At 43.6% G+C, this 22934-nt stretch overlaps 2 protein-coding genes across 4 annotated transcripts in view; one reads left to right on the top strand and one right to left on the bottom strand.

Moving 5' to 3' along the window:
- LOC6614122 (hemicentin-2) overlaps positions 1–19451 on the top strand; it is a 71154-nt gene extending 51703 nt beyond the window's left edge. For 2 of the 3 annotated variants that reach the window (XM_032721224.1, XM_032721223.1), the window contains 4 exons: positions 3824–3984; positions 15767–15975; positions 16538–16643; positions 16801–17770. In XM_032721224.1, the coding sequence (XP_032577115.1) occupies positions 3824–3984; positions 15767–15975; positions 16538–16643; positions 16801–16916 (592 nt within the window). In that variant the 3' untranslated portion in view covers positions 16917–17770. Of the gene's footprint in view, positions 1–3823; positions 3985–15766; positions 15976–16537; positions 16644–16800 lie in introns of all 3 variants that reach the window. The other variant, XR_004362031.1, reaches the window with a different exon arrangement.
- A 414-nt stretch (positions 19452–19865) lies between these two features.
- On the bottom strand, positions 19866–21222 carry LOC6614121. The gene has a single exon (XM_002038538.2). The coding sequence runs from the start codon at positions 20993–20995 to the stop codon at positions 19994–19996; it is 1002 nt and encodes a 333-aa protein (XP_002038574.1). The 5' UTR covers positions 20996–21222; the 3' UTR covers positions 19866–19993.
- Positions 21223–22934: the final 1712 nt, after the last annotated feature.

Genomic DNA, 22934 nt, shown 5'->3' with positions numbered 1-22934 from the left:
CAATTACACCGGTGATTTACTGATTGCTCTGTTTGAGACATTCCAGACATATGCATGAAAATAATGAACGGCAGTCGGCAATAATAATTACTGCCAATTAAAATATCCTGAATGGCAAAAATGCCTCCTTAATGACCCTGTTGGGTAACTAACCTTTCGATTAAAATGTGTAACAATCGAAGTTTACTAGCTTCTACAATTTTTTTCTACTTTTATGTCAGCCAATTTACTTGCTAACATAAGACCCTTGAGATTATACACTGCCGAGTTAAAATACCGATTTGTTAGTTAGTTTTACTTATATCAACATCCAACTCCATGGAGACTGCCCATTTTGATTCCTCCAATATTTTTGTAAATTCAATTGAGACGAAAACAATTTACAACAAAATGAATTAAGAGTAAAAACTTTGAAGCTTCCGAAGAGCCCCTTTCAATTTCAATCTGCGTGTCCTCGAACAGGTCGAGATGCAGGTGTGTCATCAATGATGCGAGCTTGTGGATGCTGGATGTGGATATGTCCTTTTCCTGTTTTTCTTGTATGACAGGCCAAGCGGAAACGCAAGTGTGCAATTTCATTGCATTTTTTCCACCTCCTTCCCCTTCAAATGCAGAAAAACTTTACTTCAAACTGTCTCTGAGTTGGCTTGTTGTTGCCTCGTCTGTCTGTTATTTCACACTTGGAAAACAAAAAGTGTATCAGTCAATAAAAAAAAATAAACACTTAAATTAATTAAAAACTGAAAGGAATGACAGTTCATTCTAAATTTATTTTAGAGTTAAAATATTATATAATCCATTACTAAAATATATTTTAATTATATATATTTACAACTTAGCTTTCAAATAAAATAAATAAATAATAAATAAAACTATTAAGTTATAAGTTATATTATAATATGTATTCAAATTTATTACTGAAATTACAACTAATAAGTATATGTAGTAAGACCACAAACTATTTCTCCGTGCATCACGACATCCTTCTCTGTTTTAGCCACGTTTGCCATTCGGGAAGACTGTGGTGCCGGGTGGCAGGGCAAACATTTCCAGCTTATTACTTTGATAGAAAAGTAAAACCATTGAACCTTTCACATTAGATAAGACAGCCAGCCTGCTTGTCCTTCTGGCGAAGTAGCTCCCATATGGGAGTCCTGTGCGAAGGGGATGCCGATGGCCCTACGAGTGTGTGTGAGTATCAGTAGGTGGCCAGGATGAATGGCTGAATGGCTGGGCAGGAATGAATGACTGGCTAAAGGCAAACATTGCTGGATTGCTGGGCGGCGAGCATTGAAATTTAACTGAGATAGTGTCCTTACTGATTGCTTCCTGCAGTGCCCACCAGAAGGAGATCCCGTGCCCCGGTGCCACTGCCAATTTTTGCCGACCGCCTCCTTCGGGCCAAGTCGGTCTTCCTGCACTTGCTGCCAGTTGATTGTGTGCACCGAGTTCTTTCCTGCTCCAATGTCTTCTGTCACATTTATCTAGAAAGTTTTCTTTTTGCCCGCTCAAAAGAAACCAACTGTTTGTCCTTCGCCAGCAGTTCCCCGGCATATCAAACATAATGGGAATAGATTTCAAAAACTTTTAGCCAGCGACACTGCTAGTGTTCTGTATAATGGCGCAAATGATGTGTTTACACTATCATATAAATGTCACGTGCAATGGTGTTCTTTGTTTGCCGCTGGACACATGCTTTCCTCAATTTATGGCCTCCTCTTACCCGTTCTCACGAAGGATTACTTGGCCGAAAGAGCTGGATACAGAAGTCGTAGTCCTTGGACGGCGGTCGAGGTAATTACCCAGCCAGGTGTTTCTCGGCAACTTTGTTATCTCTTATCTCGGCACACACACACCCCACCGGCGATGTGCGTCATATAGCAGGAGCTGCATGTGCAGCAGGAGATGAGCTTCCTCTTAATGGGATTCTCCGAGTGGCAACCGCAACAAGCAGCAGCAAAAGCCCTGGTGCGATAAACGAAGCGAAGGAAATGAAACTCTCCGGCGGGGGGAGAAATCATGGCAGATACGTCTGAGGTTAAAGCCAAAGACTCCACACCCACAATCCTGCGAAACGGCGTACTATCATATTCACAAGCAGTCCCTGCGGAAATTGAGCACCCTTGTGGAAGCCGATTCCCTTAAAAATATTTCACATAGGTACACACATCACAACATCTTATTTGGGATAATATTAAAGGGGTTTGGAGTCAGTTTCAAAAATAAATAAGTAGAAAAAATGCATCCTTGATATGTAAAAATAAAACGCAATCTAATGACATGCATTTAGTTAAAAAATACCATGAACACAAAAAACGATAATATTATATTAAATATTTCTAGCTTCTTTTAATAGTTTTATATAGTTTACGATTATTTGTCTCGATCCCAAAACTCCATTCAAATGGACCGAAAATCCCTTGGGATCAGCGTATGATTAGCCCACTTGGGGAGCACTCTTTGCGTGCACCCAACCAAGCGTAGGATTCAAGTGGCCAATATCAGTGGAAAGGAAGGAGGACCATCATACAGCTTCCTCCACAACAATAAACTGCAAATGGTAACTCATGCCGGGTCGGGTCACTTCGTAGTACTTGAAAAACGCGCGAAGAGACCGTGGAAAGCCACAAAATACGGGCAGGGCAAAAGGAGTTTCAAAATATACGGCGAATAGGGGACAACAAAAAGTAGGAGCCCAGGAGAAGTCAAGAGCGCTGAGAAACTTTAAAATGAAATGAAAATTATAAAGTAACTACAAAATCTTGATAAGAAATACGGCGCGGGGTGCACAGCTTAGGTGGGGGGGGGGGGGGACAAGCGGGACACCGAGGAAATGGCAAAAGTCATAAAATGTCGAGTTTTACGAGTGCAAAACGCAAGGGTCTAATCTGGGTTTAGCATCAAAACTTGTTAGTGGGGTGGAACTGGGGGAGGAGGGTCCAAGCTTTGGAGCACACAATAAGCAATGTCAACGCATGTGTGCAGTGGGCGTGGCCATTTGCTGCATTTTAGCCAAATGACGGAAACATTTTTGCACTTTAGGCAAAGTGCAGGGGGCAATTTGGTAGCCTAGAGTCCCGGAGGGGCACACAACTAGGAAGAAGGAACAAAAATATTGCAACAATGACATTAAACGCAACTTATTTTACTACTGACTTCGGCCACTCCCCGCACAAAAACATTTGCATGCTGCCTGCCCCAAACACGCAACTTTGTTGTCAACTCTTTCCCCCCAAACACTCGCCGTCTCTTTCACTAGTTGCCGCTTAAATGCCGCAACTAAATAACTTTGAGTGTCTTTTGAGTGGCCATTAGTAGCGGACTTAGCGAGGACTCCGCTAAGTGGCTCGCCGCCATTGTTCGTTTGCTTAGAATTTATGCTATATGGCATGGTGGTGCTTAAAGTCAGTCCAAATGGACTCAGGTTGCCGGCTTCCTGGAGTTTGCAAACAAATAATAATGGTGTGGCTCAGTTCGCCAGGCTAAGCTTGTGTGTTTTTTCACCTCTGGCCTTAGAGATTTTTAAAAAACTTAATAATGTTATTTGTAAAGTGACGGATTATTTCAATATGATCATCATTGTAGCTTAATAAATAGTTATGATATATATTTTGTAAGACACAAAATCGATTGTTCTATTATTCAATGAATCTTGCCTAAGACTCACTCAATCTCAGTTAGCGAATAAGCTGTGCCAACGTTCTAATGATTCAACCATGTGCAACAAGTGTGGATTTTCAACCACATATGCTTCTGTGAAGCACTGAAATTAAATTAAAACTTATAACTTGCGACTAATTCCAATTTTGCATCCCGCTTTCAGGGCCGTCTTCATAGCCGACCAGCGATTCCTGGCCATCAAGCAGCCGGACAAGTACTGGACTCTGCAGATCAAGTACGTCCAGGCCCGGGACGCCGGCTCCTACGAGTGCCAGGTCTCCACGGAGCCCAAAGTCAGCGCCCGTGTCCAGCTGCAAGTTGTGGGTAAGTCAAGTCCAAGTCCAAGACCAAGACCGTGAACATGAGCACTAAATGCCAGGGCTTATGAATATGAGTTCGCACTTGGGCAGTGGAAGTTGGGTTCTGGGTGCGTTGAGCGCATAATTTGCGGGCGGCAAGGGGCGAAGGTCAAGCGGCAGCAAATGCGAAAACTTTTCAGCCCGCTTACAAAAGGCAGAGCAGAGCCGAGCCACACATGGGCCGAGATCTTTGCATGTTTCATGCGGCAACTGCATTTCAAATTACTCACTAAATTGCATTCAAATTGCGGCTGCTGACCATTGGCCATTGAAATGCTCGAAAAACGAGTGCAAAAAAAAAAGTAAAGCAGAGCACACAGACGGAACATTTCTTTGGTCAGTCAAGTTTTTTAACGAGAAAACTTTTACGTGCTGGGCTCTGGTTTCGTTTTGGTTGCCCAGACACACAAACACACACACTTACGCACACCCAAGCACCCGAGTAAAAAGTTAATTAAATTTCATGTTTGCATACCGGAAGAAACAGCATCAGCAGGCCAAATGAACAATGTAAATGTCAGTCGAGGGCATCGGAGGATGTTCTAGGCCCTGTAATTGATATGAAATTTCCCGGCTGTGGCTCTGGCTCACATTATTTATCTGGCCGGCACAATAACAACCGCATGGCTTGGGGCTATGACACGGAAATCAGTGCGAATATTTTTTGGCCACGGCTATTGGGCTTCGGATTCGAATTCGGTTTCAACAACGGATTTTATCTATGACACGGATGCATTCATTTGAAACGATTCCGGCTGCAACTTCGCCCAGCATGAATATGTACATATGTATGTAACCTGATGCTCGTCCTGCGGCTGAGGTTTGCTTTGCGAAAAACAACGCCCTTCGGCCAGAATTACACCATCATTTCAAATTCTGTTCACGCCAGAAGGGCGCAAACAGTTGAGCGGCAGTGTAAGCGGCCAATGCTTTTACTCGAAGCTTCTCCACGGCTCGCAAGCACCGCTGCTCGCGCTCTCCTTCTCTTCTCTCGCTCTCCTCCCTTCCCGCAATGTATTCACCACTCCGCGGTCCCGCTGTATTTCCACTGTTAGTGTTAAGGTAGTCTTAAGTTACAAGTGCGCGAATAAAGAGCGGAACTCTCGTGAAGTCGATCCCGAGTGTTTCATTTCAGGGAAAAAATCAGCAGCAGCCGCAGCAACCACCACCCCAGGATTTTCCGCCCACTCCACTTCATGGTCCTTCGAGCCGGATGAGCTCTGATCCTGCCAGCGCTCCTTGCGGAAAATTCAAGATAAGTACGGCTTTAAATCCTATTCCGTCCGTGGTCGCCATTTTCGTTTTTCCAACGGCGTTTATTCTTTCCGTCCATCCGTATCAAGTGAAAAGTGAAAATATATAAGTACATGCGCCCAGCCACCGTGATTACTTTTTTTTAAGTGCATAAACAAGCACTTTGCCAATACCGGCCTCCTAATTACGGTGCTCCGCTGATATCCAAGCGCATGTACACACATATATACACTGTCCAAAATTCACTGTTATCGTCCGCTGCTAAACTGCTGTTTTTTTTTGTGTGTGCCTCAATAAAATACAATCCACAAATACAATTAAATTAAATTAAATATACACATATATATTAAATATATAATTATTGTAAATTAAATATATACATACATATATTCACCAAATATATTCACATACAAAATATCCCAAATAAAGTTCACATACACACAAATATACATAGCCATATACATACATTACGACATATCCATTGTCAGACCTAGCTTCCAACGATATTGACATACACACAGTCGCGACTTACGCAGACTTTCCAAGTGCAAGGTCTTTCGTCTCCTCTTTGTTCGTTATTGCCCTGACAAAAACCAGCGCATAGCGACGAGAGAATACCCTATTGTCGAGACATAAAATAAAATAAATAAGTCCGACGATAAAATTTAAAAATAAATAATTTAATAAAAAAAAAAAAAAAGGGAAATAAACGATTGTTTTAATTATTATTATTATTGATTATTATTTAATAATTATTATTTAATAATTATTTAACCCAAATAATAATTTTTTTTTTTTACAAGCTATTTCTGGCTCCCATTTCTGGTTACTAAATTAAAATAATAAAATTGTGGTCCTAAATCCGGTAGCTATTTTTATAAATTTAAACTTGAATTTTCTAGCTATTTTCCATGTATTAGCTATTTTTTTCGGGTTTTCCAGTCGATAGCGATTTTTTATAAATCCTTGGCAATTTTCCAGACTCCAGCCGGTAGCTATTTTGATAAATTTAAACTTGAATTTTCTAGCTATTTTCCATATATTAGCTATTTGTTTCGGGTTTTCCAGTCGATAGCGATTTTTTATAAATCCTTGGCAATTTTCCAGACTCCAGCCGGTAGCTATTTTTATAAATTTAAACTTGAATTTTCTAGCTATAGCTAGCTATTAGCTAGCCAATTTCTAGCTATTTTCTAGCTATTTTCTAGCCATTTTCTATATATTAGCGATTTTTTGGGATTTCCAGTCGATAGCGATTTTTTATAAATCCTTGGCTATTTTCCAGACTCCAGCTGGTAGCAATTTTTTAGCAATTTTTTCAGAAATTGCAATTCATAGTTTTTTTTTTTTTTTTTTATATAAATTTGAGCTATTGTTTTTCTGGACCACCAATATAGCTATATCTTCTTGTGGACTTCACTCTAGCTGTTGGTTTTCTTTTGTGAATCCTCCTAGCTATTTTTTTTTTTTTCACACTGAATTTAAGCTATATTGTGCTTCATTTAAGCTTTTTTCAAGTTGATTGAAGATCTATTGGGCCTTATTTCACAAAGACTGCGATTTTTGTTTCTTTCGTGCTCCAATCTCCAGATCCCAATTGCAACTTTCTCCCGAATTCCGACGGGATCCTTTGTCCATCCAGATTTGGTGCCCTCTGTGTCTGGTTCTTGTTCTTTTTTTCTCAATTCCACACTTTTTTTGTTTGCGGCGTGCAGGCCTTCGTGACTTCCTTCTCTTAGGGCATAGCTGAGCATGCCCCTAGAGGGAGACAAGAAAAAGACCACCGCACCTGGAAAAGAACAAAAGTTCAACCCGCAATCTCCGCTATCCACTCGCGGTAAGCCAGCACCCAAGTCCGTTAGTCCTAGGGTCAAACCCGCGACTCCCACTCCGAAAGCAAAGGGTTTGCCATCGACCAGTTCGAAGACAACTCCTAGGTTGGTCATTTCCCGACCAGTGACGCGAGCGTCTAGTGAGTCTTCTCTATCGAGAAAATCCGAGAGTCCCTCCGCTGTCGGGACTGATTTCCTCCGCGTCACACGCTCTAACACAAGAAAAATGGCATCCTCTGAGCAGCCAACGCCCGCAAACGCAGCGTTGCATAAATTCATCGCCGTCAGCGATCGCGTAAGCCTTTTCGAAGCGAAGATCAACACTCCTGATCAAGCCTCTCCGTCCCTACACACGTTACAAGTCCGTCTGCAACAGGTGCGAGCCTTATGGGACAAAGTGGAAAGAGAGTACGAAACATGCTCTGACCTAATGGCCCAACAAGGATCCCTCGACACAGTGCCTATTCTCCAGGCCAAATATGACTACTGCTACTCAGTATACGAGTCATGTGCAGCACAAATTGGCGAAACAATCGACAGAGCAACGCCTCAAGTCGCGCAAGCACCCTCTCAGCCGTTAATTTCGTCCGGCTGCCGCTTACCTCCATGCGACACGGAAGTCTTCGATGGCGACTACCTCCGATGGCCCACTTTCCGGGACCTATTCACGGCAATTTACGTAAACAACCCCAGGTTGACTCCGGTCGAGAAGCTATTCCACCTCCTTACCAAAACAAGTGGCGAAGCAAAAGCCATCGTGGCGAAATCTCCTCTCACGAATGATGGTTTTGCTTCGGCTTGGGAGGCGCTTCGAGATCGGTTCCAAAATAAGCGACTTTTAGTCAACAGCCAGCTCAAGCTTCTTTTTAACTTGAGCTCAATTTCACAAGAATCTGGTCATGCTCTAAAAGAGCTACAATCCACGATTCAGGGGTGTTTAATAGCACTAGAGCATTCCCAGGTATCCACAGAGAACTGGGATTGTATCTTGGTTTTCCTTTGCGCGAGCAAACTGCCCAAGCAGACCCTGTCCTTATGGGAACAGTCGCTAACTGCTAAATCCGAGATCCCAGCTTGGGAAGAAATGAATGCCTTCCTGAGCGAAAGGTATCGGACATTGGAAGCCATCGAAGATATGAAACCGACTCAGGCAGTTCCAAAAAGGCTTCAATCCTTCGAGACAAAGGTCAGCACCAAACAGAAAGGGTGTGACTTATGTTCGAAGGAGAACCATCCGGTAAGATTGTGCCCGCGGTTTCTTCAAATGTCTGTTGACTCGCGCTCCGGGTATATCAAAAAGAAGCAGCTATGTCTGAATTGTTTTGCCAGAGGTCATCAGCTACGTGATTGCACAAGCACGCACAGCTGCTTTACATGTAAGGGCAGGCACCATACGCTGCTGCATCGCAGCCCCCCAAATTCCGAAAACGCGAGTTCCTCAACCTCGCCCCCTACACAGCAACTTCCGAGACCCTCTAGCAGAAATGCATCGGCAGGCACCTCAGCGGTGCAAACTTTGTTCGCGTCCGGCACTTCAGCCGTCCTACTGAGCACAGCGATGATTGACGTGTGCCATTTGGGGATGAGCTACCGAGCCCGAGCCTTAATCGACTCGGGATCCGAGGCGACGTTCATTTCAGAACGCCTGTTCAACCTCATCAAGTTGCCATTCCGCAACACCCAGACCCAAGTCTCCGGGTTAAATCATTCAGTCTCCGCGAAGTCCTCGAAGCTGTGTCACTTCGGGATTCGCTCTCCTACTAAGCCAGGTCTACAGTTAGACACTGAAGCTTACGTCCTTCCGGAGCTCTCAGGCAAACTGCCCTCCTATCCGATCCCTCGGAATTCCTTGAAGGACCTGCCCGCACTCCGCTGGGCAGATCCTACCTTTTTTGAGAGCTCTCAAATTGATGTATTGATCGGGGCTGACATTCTACCATCCATAATGATGGATGGCACCCGACAAAATATTTGCGGCTCGCTCCTGGGCCAAGAAACTATTTTCGGGTGGGTGCTAACGGGGCCGATTTCCAAGGGCAAGCCGAAACGGGTCGCATCCTTCACGACCCAGGTGCATGAAATAGGCGACCCTGATACGCTCGACACGCTTCTCAGCAAGTTCTGGGAGGTGGAGGATCTACCAGTAAAGATGGTAAAAGAGTCGGACTCCTATTGTGAAAGGAACTTCCTCCAAACAACGACAAAAGACGCAAGCGGGAGATACGTGGTGACGCTCCCGTTCCGGGATCCCGAGAATATCGGATCCGATTTAGGATATTCAAGGTCCATTGCGCTAGCTCAGTTTCTTAGAAACGAAAATCGTTTAAAAAGAGACTTTCCATTAAAAGAGCAATATGACAGCGTGATCCAGGAGTACCTGGATCTGGGTCATATGAAAGAAGTTCCGCCGACTCACAATTCTCCATCGTATCATCTTCCTCATCAAGCGGTAGTTAAGCCCGAAAGCACCACTACAAAGCTTCGCGTTGTATTCAACGCTTCGAGTCCGTCGGCAAAAAATGATATCCTTCATGCTGGTCCAGTCCTACAATCCGCTGCACGCCGCAAGAAAAAAAAGGCACAACATCAGCAGTTTAGTGCACGGTGGAAAGAGGAGTATCTTAAGGAACTCCATAAACGAAGCAAATGGCAATTTCCGACCAGGAATCTCCAAGCCGACGATATGGTAGTTGTCAAGGAGGACAATCTACCACCGCACGAATGGCGGCTCGGCAGAATCGTTTCTGCCTTTCCAGGAGCCGACGACCGCATTCGAGTCGTCGAGATCCGTACGTCTCGCGGCACCATAAAACGCCCTATCCACAAAGTTATTCTGCTACCGATGGAGGACAAAGAGTCCTCCGTTCCTAGGGATTAGGGCACTTCCCCCATTCCGGGGCCAAAAGAGTAGTCGGCTCATACTAAGCTTCTTCATTTCTTTTATTGGCAGACTTACTCACTTCCTCCAATAATGGCTCCTCGTCCTCGTGCCACACAGTCGTTGGAGAGCAGACGTACTCGAGGTATCAAATCCTACCGCTGCCGAGTCTGCTCTGGAATCCATCCTCTTCGGAAGTGCAAGAGGTTCCACAAACTGAGCGCTGAAAAGCGCCTTCGGGCAGTACTTATTAATAAGTACTGCTCGAACTGCCTCGCCCATCAGCACTCAGGAGGAGACTGCCGAAGCCAAGAGGGATGCAAGAAGTGTGGAGGAGACCACCACACTCTACTCCACATGCACGAGGTCCGTCCCGCTCCGTCCCCAGCAGCGCTACCAGCTCCGACGCGCAGAGAGCGCCATCCCGCTGCACCTCGTCCGGTCCGGATTTCCCGCATTCCACCACCAGCCCCAGTCGCCAACAATCAGCGGCGTCCGAAGGTCTCCGTCGCGTCTCCGGCGGTGGCAACGGGGCAGCAGAAGGCTGTTCCCATTCTGCCTACAGCCATCGTCGTGCTGGACACGGGCTCGAAGACCTTCGAGACCGGGGCCATGATCGACCCATGTATGCCGGTGAGCAGCATCGACCGGTCGTTGGCGGCTGCGTTCCGGCTGCCCATCGCCCGGCTGGGAGGCAACGAGGTCTGCTCGGTGACACTCCGGTCCCGAACAAGCACCTTCCGACTCAACGTCGTCCTGAAGGTCGAACCCAGCCTAAGGATCCGGACACCCATCCAAGCTCTGAGCGACGCCGCCAGGGCCAAGTTTGACGGTGTTCGTCTCGCGGACGAGCGCTTCCACCGGCCGGCCTCCATCTCCCTCGTGTTGGGATCAGATGTATATGCCAACTTGATCCAACCGGGGTTCCTAAAAATTGATGATGGCTTGCCCGTCGCGCAGAACACGGTGTTCGGATGGACCGTTTCTGGAGCGTGCACGGAATGAAGAGGCCGATCCTGATGTCTAGCCGGCCAGGGATACCTTTGCCTACGCAAGGGGGGGGAGAATGTTCACGCCAGAAGGGCGCAAACAGTTGAGCGGCAGTGTAAGCGGCCAATGCTTTTACTCGAAGCTTCTCCACGGCTCGCAAGCACCGCTGCTCGCGCTCTCCTTCTCTTCTCTCGCTCTCCTCCCTTCCCGCAATGTATTCACCACTCCGCGGTCCCGCTGTATTTCCACTGTTAGTGTTAAGGTAGTCTTAAGTTACAAGTGCGCGAATAAAGAGCGGAACTCTCGTGAAGTCGATCCCGAGTGTTTCATTTCAGGGAAAAAATCAGCAGCAGCCGCAGCAACCACCACCCCAGGATTTTCCGCCCACTCCACTTCAAATTCTTTGACAATTTAAGGTCAATTTAGCCCAGCTCAGATGGCAACGAAAAGAAGAGCGCGCCAGGCAGTGAAAGTAAAAAGTCAATTTGCATTTGAAGCCAACAAATTGAATTTTCTTTTATCCAACTAACACTTTGGTTTTATGGAGATCCAGCCCGAGGAGCTAGCTGCCGGCACAAAAAAGGACACATCATGCTGAATCGAGGGATGAGCAGGGAAAAATGAGGGCAAGGGCAATAGACTGGATAATGGTGTTGCCAAAAAGTGATTTTCGCATTTCCGGCTCAGCTAATTTGTATGCTAAACACTTGCGCATGTATGCGAAAACCTCATGTGTGCGTGTCCACTGGGAATAATCAGATTCACTTCTTAAAACTGAAATAAAATAGAAAACTTGGAAAGTGTACCGAGTTAAATTAGATTTGCTGTATGAGCACACTATGTATTTCAGGTGCACACAACTTGAATTACAAATTACAACAAAGTAATTAATTTTGCAATCTTAGTGCAATATATATTTAAATATTTTTTAAACATTTTTGCTGAAATCTTATTTGATTTAATTTATTACGAAATAGCGCAAGATCGATTTGTTTTAGTGTTAGCTTAGAGAAATTGGGAGTGGGCGTCGGGCGTGGCAGCCAACAGGTATCCGGAGCCAAAAATATTCGCCTATCTGAATTTCGTATGCGCGGCCACATTTGCGTTAATCTAACGACAAGTTTAAGCATAAAGGATTTCTATTCATGCCCGGCAGGGATTCGACGATCCGTCTCTTTCTCGCCCCGCCTCGACGTCTCTTTCTGCATAACCATTATTTGCAGTCGTTTGGCCTTCGTCCATGGCCATTTCCATTTTCCCCGTGGTCCGTGGACCAATCGCCCTTTGTTTGTTTGAAGTTGAATTTGGGTGTGCGTGGTGCTTCCGGTTCCTTTGCTCCTTTTCTCCCAATTCGCCTGGCCATAACCATTATCGGCAGCACCTATTCTCCACCTCCCTTGACCACCACTTTGCAGTTTTTCCTGCCAGCTTTTCCCACTACCCACTCTGCTTTTGGTGTCGCCCTGCTTGGCTGATTTTGTGCCTTTGCATTGTAATTTGTATTTATTGCATCGTTTTGTCTGTGCAAACTCCCTTTGCATGTTGTCGATTTTCGCACCAACCACCCACTCCCCACTTTCCACCCCCACAAGCATCCCAAACCAGGCAAAATCACCCGCCTTGACCCACCATCCACCACCACCCGTTGGCGCTGAATGAATTCGATTCCGAGTCTTTGGCAATGGATTTTATGTTGAGGCTTTGGCCTTTGCCTGCCTGCTGCTTGATTTCTGGGCCATATTCGGATGCAGAGCAAGAGCTGGGGTAATAGGCTCGTAGTTTTCGGTCAATTTGTTATGTTAACAGCGGAGAGTGGTGGGGGGGACGACTGGGACAGAGATCCTTATTTGCTTTGTTGCTGGTTAAAATGTCAACCTCTTTGGTTTTGGTTCATTTACTCGAGTTTCTAGGTCACCCAAATGGGCAGCACAATGGAGCCAAATCGTTGTTAATGTCCCGAAAAACATCAAGTCTGCTTATGTAATAATCTTTTAAACTTTTCCCTGGCAACTGTACTGATTTATTCTTATGATCCGAATCCATGGGTGGGCTTTTCGCGCGTGAACGGAAAAAAGAAAACCATTCGCAACCACGGTGACTCGCACACATGAATGCCAAATGAATGAATGAATATATTTTTTTTCTGCATCATTGAACGACAAACTAGATTTGGTTTTATGAGATTTGCTTTCTGTTCTGTTCTGTTCTGTTCTGTTCTGTTCAGCTCAGATCATCTCATCTCATCTCCTGGGTTGAGCTTTTCATTCCCCGTCTCATTTCGAATTCATTCTCGGATGGCTTGGTCTTATTTAATTTGCTGCTAATCTTGTATGGCCAAAGCCAATTTTGGGGTTTTCTTTTGGTTTTATTATTTTTTTTGAGGAGCGCACTTTATCTCGCCATCAAAAGTGACAATTTCCCTGTGATGTTTGCGCACCGCCTCTCGACTAATTTGCCTAAAAGCATTTCGCCATAAACTCAATTAATTTAAGTTGCTGCAATTCGCTTGACACTCTTAACCAATTCCCTTCCCTTCGCACTTCGCACGCCCTTTGTGCTCGGAGAATTAGCCGAAATGTGGTCAAAGTTTTCTGGTTTCTGTTTCTGCGGCTCTCATTCAGCTTCCTTTCTATTTAAAATATTTCTAAGCACTAAGCATTATAGTTCCGAGTCGATGTTGGCATTCAAATTAATTTGAAAATTTGTCCCACCAGTCTATTTGTATATGGTTTTTTTTTTTTGATGGGCTAGGTTGTGTTTGTGAGTTTTAAATAAAATAGTTGCAATATATTTTGTAAATACGCCACGAGCAAATTAGTTTCCACAACATTAAAACGATTTTGTGCAAGAAATTTCTTTGATATGAATAATATATATTTGTATTGGTAATAATCAAGAATAGTGTTAATATTCAAGAGAGAAAGCTGTAGTCGACTTTCTCAACTATCACATACCATACATACCATGTCAGATAGTAGAATTCATCTCCCAACACTGGAAACTCTTAGTGAAAGCACCTATCAAGCAGCTTATGTATGGGAAGCAAATCGATAGAATTGGAGGCAGATTGACTATGAGAATAAGAACAGTGCATAGTGTAAATAAACAAAGGGAAGTTATGTGATAAGCAGTAAATTCCATTTAGGTCCAGTGCCCTGCCGACGCCCTTGGTATAAATTAAGATCGCACATCGCCATCGACTTCATGCCAAAATTTGTAAAACAACTGCTCTACCAATGTCATTTATTTACATCTTTAAAAAAAATTCTGGATTTGCATAACTTAAATAGACAAAAGATTCTTTAGTAATAATAACTGTCTAACGGACGGCCAATTTAATATGTTAATGCCTTTAGTGTAGCAATCATTTTCAATACAAAGCAATTGTAACGAGCGGGTTGTTGTCCAGGAATAATTAAAACATAAACCGATAGTTTTTATCAATAGCTAATCGGCATGATATCGATACATGCAGAAAAGAAGAAGAGGAGAGTTTTAAAAGCACGTGAAGTTTGTGAAAGCGTTTGTTTATTTAAAGTAATTTCATAGTGTTACTCTCTTAGTCAATAATAAACACTCCACTCGAGCAGTCAGCCATCCTTACATTTTACACAATCCATTAAAGAAATAGTTTTCTGTCCCTAATTGTTCTTTCATTTATCCATTTTATTTTCCTAGTGTTTATTTACATTTTTTGTAATTACCAGCCTTTGTTATCCGATTTTGCCAGGGTACCAAAGAAATACATAGTACATACATCGTTCCACTTTGTTGTACTTGTGAAAATGAATTTTAAACTGCTGCTTTTTTACATCATGCCCCCACTCCGCGACTTAATTAGAGCCATGTGAGAGTCGCAATTTGCCGACTGAAAAAATCCCTCACCGTGGCGGTGATATCCCCAGATAAAAAGTTGCGTGGGTGATAAATTGGAACGGTTGCTAATGACATTGCACTTGCTGCTGCTTCAGCTGCCGCACTACGTACTGTTAGTCAATTTTTTGCATATGTATTTTTTGCTGCTGTGTCGCGAATCTCCAGTCAAGCAGCTGGAAAACTAACATGCAACAACATGACGATTTTGACAAGCTGACACAGTTTGGTGTCAAACCAAAACGTGGCGCGTGCTCCCCGACTACAGTACGTACTGGTACTACACGGCCATGCAGGAGTCCACACACACAGATACTCTGGGGCATAGTGGTGCATTTTGTGTAAATTCTCGGCGCACTCATTTTGCACATTTTTGTGTAACAGCAGTGAAAACTCGGGAAAACGTGATTTTGTCAAATTTCAAAGCTCACGTCGCTCCACGCTGCCCTAGCAAATGAAGACGCCCAGTTTTCCCGCTTTTCCTGGGTGCCGGGGGGAAGGTGACGCCGCGGGGCGGCGGAAGGTCGTGTGAAAATGTATGCGCCAACATTTCCAACTTGTTCGTTTGTGTGTGTGTGTGCTCTCCCTATTCACCGCCTTTTTTGCTGCTTTTCTTCCAGTTTTGTTTGACACAACTCTTAGTTTGTTATGCATGTGCGTGTCTGTTGGCCAAAAAATCACCCAGGGGGGGCGGGGGATGGGCGTAGTTCAAGCTGGAATCAGTAAGTGAAAAATTGAAAAGTGGATTTTCTTGGGAGGCGGAGTGTCGCCCTGCCACAGCAGGATTTACGTGTGCGACGTGTCTCGTAGCTGTTAATTCAATAGATTAGCGAAATGACACAATTTCGGAGCGCCGAATTTGCCACTTCCACTTATCCGCACTGCTCTTCTGCTCTTCTCCACTCTTCCGCATGCCGCAGTTCCCCGCACGGAGATCCTGGGAGAGCCGGACCGCTACGTGAAGGCGGGCAGCAACGTGGTGCTCCGCTGCATTGTGCGTGGCGCCTTGGAGCCGCCCACGTTCATCATGTGGTACCACGGCGCCGAGCAGCTGGCGGCCGACTCCCGGCGCCACCGCACGCAACTGGATCCCAACCTGCCGGAGGCCTCCGGCGAAGGCCAGAGCACGGTAAGTGCACAGTGGTTACATATTAGTTATATACTTAAGTAGATCATAACATTTTTGAGTTCTTAATTTAAAGCATCTTACTAAACTAATTACTTTAAGCAATTATGATAAATTTATCACTTTAAAAATCTTTTCCTTGAAATTATTCACTTCACAGCAATTTTATTGATGTAAATTATTTAATTGTTGTAAACTAATTCCATCCGTAGCTCAAAGCATCTTCCACTTGGCCAGGTCCAAAAGACTCCCTTGTTTATTTTAATTTAATTACACTCAACTTGGAATGGATTCTTGGCTGCCGTTGGCAAGCGAGAAATATTATAATATTGTTTCGCAAAGTTTCAGTTGTGTCGCATTTCTCCTAATTGGCCTGGTCATAACTTTCATCCCCTGCCGCGGGGCAAAAAGTCAGTTTCCGGCACATGCCCGATATTTGGAATACGTGTGCCCATGTCCGAGTGAAAACTGCCTGTGTTTATCTTTTTCTTTTCCAAACTTTTCCTTGGCTCTCTGAATATAGTACGTAACTCAGTGGGCCTGTGTTTTTTTCTCTCTCCTGCAGATTGGCTCATTAATCATCGAGTCGGCCAAGAAGCGCGATACTGGCAATTACACATGTAGCCCGTCGAATAGCCCCAGTGCGACCGTAACGCTGAACATAATAAATGGTAAGTTGCAGTCCAAGCATTTGCTAGCAAAAAACGTCCAATAGAAATAAAGTATAGACATTAAAGTCGTGCTGCATTAAAAATACATAACTAAAATATCCGAATGCCTTTTAAGTTAGTGTCAGTGTCTGATTGCTCCCTCTGATTGTTTTCCCAGGCGAATCGTCGGCCTCGGCGGTCACATCCTCGGCAGCCACCACCCGGGCCTACGCTCTCAGCATCCTGGCGCTCCTGCTCAGCGTCATCCTCATCGGAGTGGGCCACCGCACATGACATGTCAATGCCAGCAAGCCAAACTAAATGGTCTGAAAGCAGCTACTAGACAGTGAGAAGATGGGAATCCCAACACTCTGCCAACGTAAAAAGTAAATGAAAACCAAATAAATTCGATAGGCCCAAATAGAAAAAGCGAGAAGAAAAGAGAGATTTAACGTAATAACCGAGTGCATGTTGTAAGCTAGTTGATTTTATCCACTAACTATTAACCAATACATATAGAGGATGAGTCCGTATCCCAGACAGTTTCGAGAATCCCGAGCCCCAGCTAATCGTAAGTTCTACCGGCTCTAAGCGAACTAGTTAGTAAGCCCCTAGTCTTAGGCTGACTCCTAACTGAATTCGTTACGTAGTTATGTTTGGGTTTTTCTGTTCAGTTTGGTTGCGTGAGTGGCGGGGCCTATGTTTTGTGGAAAATACCGAGTAAGTTTGCATAAATGAATAACAGTAAATATTTATGCAGTCCGATGTGAAATTGCATCGATATCCTGAAACCATTCGGACCCCATGGGCGAGCCGGGCAGGAAGGGGGATCGGGATCTGGGAAATTCCTGCCATCAAACGAATGCGTTTTTGGGAAAAATGCTACTCGAATGCATTTGCATGGCAATTTGAGTCTGGAACAACATTTGCTGTCTCCTTCCTATGCGGCGACATGCTGAACTTTTCAATTAGCCTTATCTCCCGCACTCCTCGCACAGTTTTCCTCCTCACCTTCTCTCGCTCTTTTTCTCTCTCACTCACACACGGATGCCGGACAGTTTTGAATATTTATTATTTTTAGCAAATACTGGACTCTGGCCGGTGACCTCGTTGCTGGTCAGGGGAATCGAAACTTCTTTCGCCAATAAATTTGAAAAATTGAATAGGCCGTCCCAGGGATCGGAGAAGTTCTGAATGATTTCCAAGGAGTTTATTCAGCATTATCTTTGGCAAACATAGCACCCACATATTCGGACTGCGATGTATGTATGTGGCACATCGCAAACATTTGCATAGCCAATTTATGGAACTCTATTTTATGTGCTCTTATCTCACGAACAAGCTCGAAACATGCGGGAAAAACCAAAATTCATAAAGTAAATATGGCGTAAGAACAAAAAATTATAGCAAATACACTCATTGATCGGAATGGACGAAATGGGCGCGTTCAGCAAGCAAAAACAATTTAATTGATAACGAAAGTAAATTTATTGAATTCAGCGGACTGAATCGCGAACTGTATATAACTCTATTGCGAAATCGTTCAGCAAAATGTAAATTAATTGAATATACAAATAATATAAATGGCAGAATCCAACCAGAGACGTATTCCAAACACTAATGAATTGCATTTAAACGATACAAATAAATACATAAAATAAATAAATAAACAAAAAAGCGGCAGGCGGCAGGAGACAAAGGCGCAAGGCGGCCAAAGAAATAAATAAAACGAATCAAACGGACAAAATGTAAACATTGTGTGCATCGCCAACCCGCAGGTTCGGCTCGTATTTATTTATCCACTTAACGTCCTTTTTAATTACACGCACTCCCCCCGATCCACGGCAAATCCCATAAAAATCGTCTGAAATGAATTAAAGTTGTCTCTGCTCCTGAATTTGTACGTGTACGTGGAAATTGAGGCTGCAGCGTCAACTTAATTGCAATTAGGTGCAGGCCCACTGCCACTCCCACTCCCAATCAAACAATGCCCTCAAAGCGGCATTAATTATGTGTGCGATTGTCCCAAGGCATCGGCTGTCACACCCTGCGTATACTTGATGCGCCCGTCTTTGAGCGCTTAACAAATTGATCCCGGGCCAAGTTAACCGCAAGCAGCTGTGAGCCAACGCAAACACGCTCCGCAGACGGGCGAGAAAAAGCCACGGAAATAAATTTCTGCGGTCAATATTACAGTGGCGGTGGGCAGGAAGGGGTTAATTGAACGGGGATTCTTTTCACGGGTGTGGACAATTAACACATTCCGGCTTGAATGCATCAAATGCTCGTGGTCTGCGGCTAACCACCTTTGAGCCACCCACCCCCCAGCAGCGCCCAACCCTGACACTTATGTTCAGCCTTTTAATTTCCCGCCAAAAAGCCACCAACAGCCGGATTGGACACCCCCATTAAACTGAATGTTGAACAATGACAGTTTGTTAGACCTAAGCGACGTACATATATGACCATAGCGAGTACGATACAAATCGAAATCAAAATACATTTCTAAGCTCTTAAGTGTTTTTCATCAACTCGATTAACGTGTAGACGCCATTCGTGTAATTATCAACACCCGACTAATTGTAAATAAATCGCATTACACGCTAAAGTCCCAAATTCGCAAAGGTGTGGGGGCTACTTTTTAAAGACAGACACTCGAACACACACGTGTACTCATGATATAGCAAAGTTTATTGTTAAGTACCGACTAATAACGAAAATACTTACATACACATATACATATGTAAACGAAACTAAGAACTATGTGAACTTTAACTGAGAAATTTATTGCATTACATACAATAAAATAATAAAATTGAATAACTTAAAGAAGTCTTTTCATTGGAGTGTAAGAAAAAAATGTAAGTACAAATTTTAAAAAATTAATCGATTTCCTATGATTTGTTATATATCTGTTACATAAAGCAAAGTGCAAAATAGTTAACATTTTCTATGCAACCACCATTTTAAAGCAAACATTTAGTTATCTGAAAATCTAAGTTTAAATATTGGGTTTGCTTAGTTTTTCTGGTAAAATTATTTATCATTACTAGTTTTTACGCATTCATCATAAAAATAAAATATTTAAAAATTCATTGAAGGCACAGTTTTTGATTTTCTTTTTATATTTTAAGCCTTATATGATGAATGAAATATAACCCATTTCTAATAATAACATTCTAAAACAAAGACTGTATATGTTATACATTTTAATTAAAAAAGAAATTACAGACACCTTAATAGTTTTAAGGACAACAGTTTTTATTTAATACTTTTATTCAGTTTTCTGGTTGTTCTTGTGTTACCCTCCTAAATGCTCAAACTAGCCACATGAATTATATAAATTGATTTGATGCGATGGCTGGGAACTATTAGTTTGGAATTTGGTTCACCACGGGAAGAACGGGACAGGTCTTTTCGATAATGATGCGACGGAAGTGGTCGTTGATGGCAAATCCGCGAATGATGTTATTGAGCGTTAGGCCCGACACTTCGCCTGTGTTGTCATCGGTCAAAGTCTGAGGAACGAAGTGGTTCACGGCATATGCCATTACAACGGCCGACTTCCTGTCCATGACAATGGCGGCCACCAGGCGACCGATGCTCTGCGGTCCGCTCGGGAGAGTTTCCCCATCAGTCATGTACTCCTTGGCCAAGGTGAGACCCTTGGCAACAAAAGTAACCGTGTCGTCGTGCACATAAGCGGGGGGCTCTACATGGGCGGCCGCCGAATGCAGCAAGATGCAGGACACCTCCTCCATGTCGGCCCAGAAGACGTTTCGTGTGGTTTTGCGGTGACGAGGACAATGTTCGGCATACAAGCTGGGGATCGATGGCGGCGAGTGTGCCTGGAAGATGAAGTCGTGGTTGCGATGAAGGATTAAGTCGGTCACATCGGTCACTTCTCCAGGAGAATGGCTAAAAGTCTGAGACCAGATCGTATTGTAGGTCACATTGAGTGCATTCAAGTTATCGCACTGCTCCGCAAAGAATCCCGAATCTGGAAATGTGAAATTTTGACCGTGAATGTAGACCAGAAGTTTTTCTGGATGAAAGATATCGCAAGTCTGGATTATGGCCGAAAGGTCTACATCGTAAGTGACATTTTTTTCCACATTCTCTTCTGGAGTCATTTCATTCTCGCTATCCGAGATTTCGTAAACTATAGGAGTGTCCTCTACTTCCTGTAAAGCTCCGTAGCCTTCGACTTCGACTAGAATCTCTTCTGGAGTCACGTCGTCCTCGCTTTTCCAGACGTCCTCAAGGATTGGGGCAGGCTCCTCATGGAAATTAATTTCATCGTCGTAAATAAGTAACAATTCATCTTCAGCATGAGCAAGAAAGACTTGATCGCAAATAATTTGGTTATTCATTGTATAAGCCAATTAAAGTATTAATTATCTTATTGTCAAAAAACTTTCTTCCGAAACGTGCTATAGCCAGGGATGGAGAACTCAATACGCACTTATCGATAATACCATTATTTCTGGGTGAATGGCGATTTGCGATATCGGTGATCGAATGCAAATAGATTCTATAATTAGTTAGTTTTCTTACACTTTTAAATGGATGTTTTGTCGGAAATTTAACACATATTATTATTAAACACAAGTTACACAAAGTTATAAACACGGCCATATTGCTTACGAAAGAACTAGTTTCTTTGAGTTTTTTCGACACCTCAATTAAATATGATGACAACTCTGGTTACTCGATTTTAAAAGCAGAGAGGATGAATAGCAAATTGGCCAAATATGCGATTTTCATCAGTTAACGCAGTTGTCATCTAAGTGTTGGAAAAAGTAATATTGAAATGTTACAATATTTGTGTCGAAATGTGTATGGAACCAGTTTTGGGTGTATTCAACACGGATTAAAGCGGGCGCAGAAGTATCAAATTAAGCGGTCCGAGCCAACGGGGTGGACAATGCAGCCAACAGTCGGGTCAAGGTTGTCTCGTTGTCTAATTCCAGGCTAGGCAACAAGGACAAACGTGACTGAAAGGATTGAGGGTTTGATCCGGTCATTTTCCATTAGGACAGCCGACGTCCTGCAATTGTTGTCGACCGCATTGTGTCTGGCAAATAAATTAAAGCGGGGAACATCAAGAGATTTACAATAATAGTAGCCCAGAACATTATTAAAACGGATAAAGTTCTTAATCGATTGGCATGTGTGTATATTAGGAAAAGTAATAGAACCAAAATATATTTGTAGTTTGTTCTTCTATAACTGTAGCATTCATTTTCTCTTATTGATTATTTTCCAGTGAAATAAAAATTTGTGTGAGTTACTTGAGTTTCTTGAACGTTACTTGAGAGGTTATGATATCCTTGAACGTATTGTAATTACATATGCGGGACTCGAACTTGTCATAAAACCCAATGTAATAATGTGGCATTTCTTCGCGGCGTACTCGTACTTGGAGTGGTTTAAGTTATACGAGTATAATATAATTTGGTCAAGTCGCCATTTAAAATGTCAAAAGAAGAACTCAATATTTCGTAGACCGCCGATTCTTGTGCGAGGTGGAGAGTAGTATTTGTGTAGAGTTTACAGAAAAAAGAACAAGAGAAGGCGGATATGATTAAAAATAACTTTGTAAAACCCAAGCATCGCATCAAATTTGTATTAAAGAAACTATTTGCTTTAAGATTATTTCACTCATTTACCACATCTCGGCTTATATTAGTTTACCATTTTGGGGGAGTCCTTCGCTTTAAATCTGATAATTTGAATAAGCTTCTCAAAACTGGCTTTGACCTGCGGCCCAAAAAGAATCCTCATAACGAATGACTGGCAAGGATTTGTCTCAACTTTCGAACGCAGCTTTCGAATGCAAATTTATTGCAGCAGCCAACGCTGCGAAGCCGCATAATTCTCGAAAGGGGGACTAATGAGGGCTTATTCAACGGGGGCGTGGCAGGCGAAGGAAGTGCCTGCGGGCTGACCAGGCTCAGATTTGGTTTCATCTAGAGCTTTTGCTTTTGCTTGGCTCGTAACAGGGTCAAACTGTAAGTAGGAAATGCAAAGGGCATTCACATTTTGATTTCATTATTGCCATTTTCTGGGCTGCATATTCAGACTGACTTCCGAGTGCAACGTCACCGCCTCAAGGATGGGTTTCACCTGCTTTTCCTCTAATAAGTGAGCGCCTGAATGCGACGGAGTGGGGTGGTGTGTGCGTGTGTGTGTGTACTTATTGTAGGTGCTCTTCTCACAAGGTGAGCCATTGAAAGGAGCCAGGATCAAGGAGCAAAGGATGGTGGCTAATGCCAAAGAGCCTCTGCTTCGAGCAGCCACACACACACA

The sequence above is a fragment of the Drosophila sechellia genome, chromosome 3R (assembly GCF_004382195.2).
Source record: "Drosophila sechellia strain sech25 chromosome 3R, ASM438219v1, whole genome shotgun sequence".
Lineage (NCBI taxonomy): Eukaryota > Metazoa > Arthropoda > Insecta > Diptera > Drosophilidae > Drosophila > Drosophila sechellia.
The sequence above is the reverse complement of the archived record's forward strand: the minus strand, read 5'-3'. Positions and strand labels throughout refer to the sequence as shown.

Bases quoted from the DNA above. Each gene is read 5' to 3' on its own strand.
- LOC6614121 (XM_002038538.2), bottom strand. From the start codon at position 20,995: ATGAATAACCAAATTATTTGCGATCAAGTCTTTCTTGCTCATGCTGAA.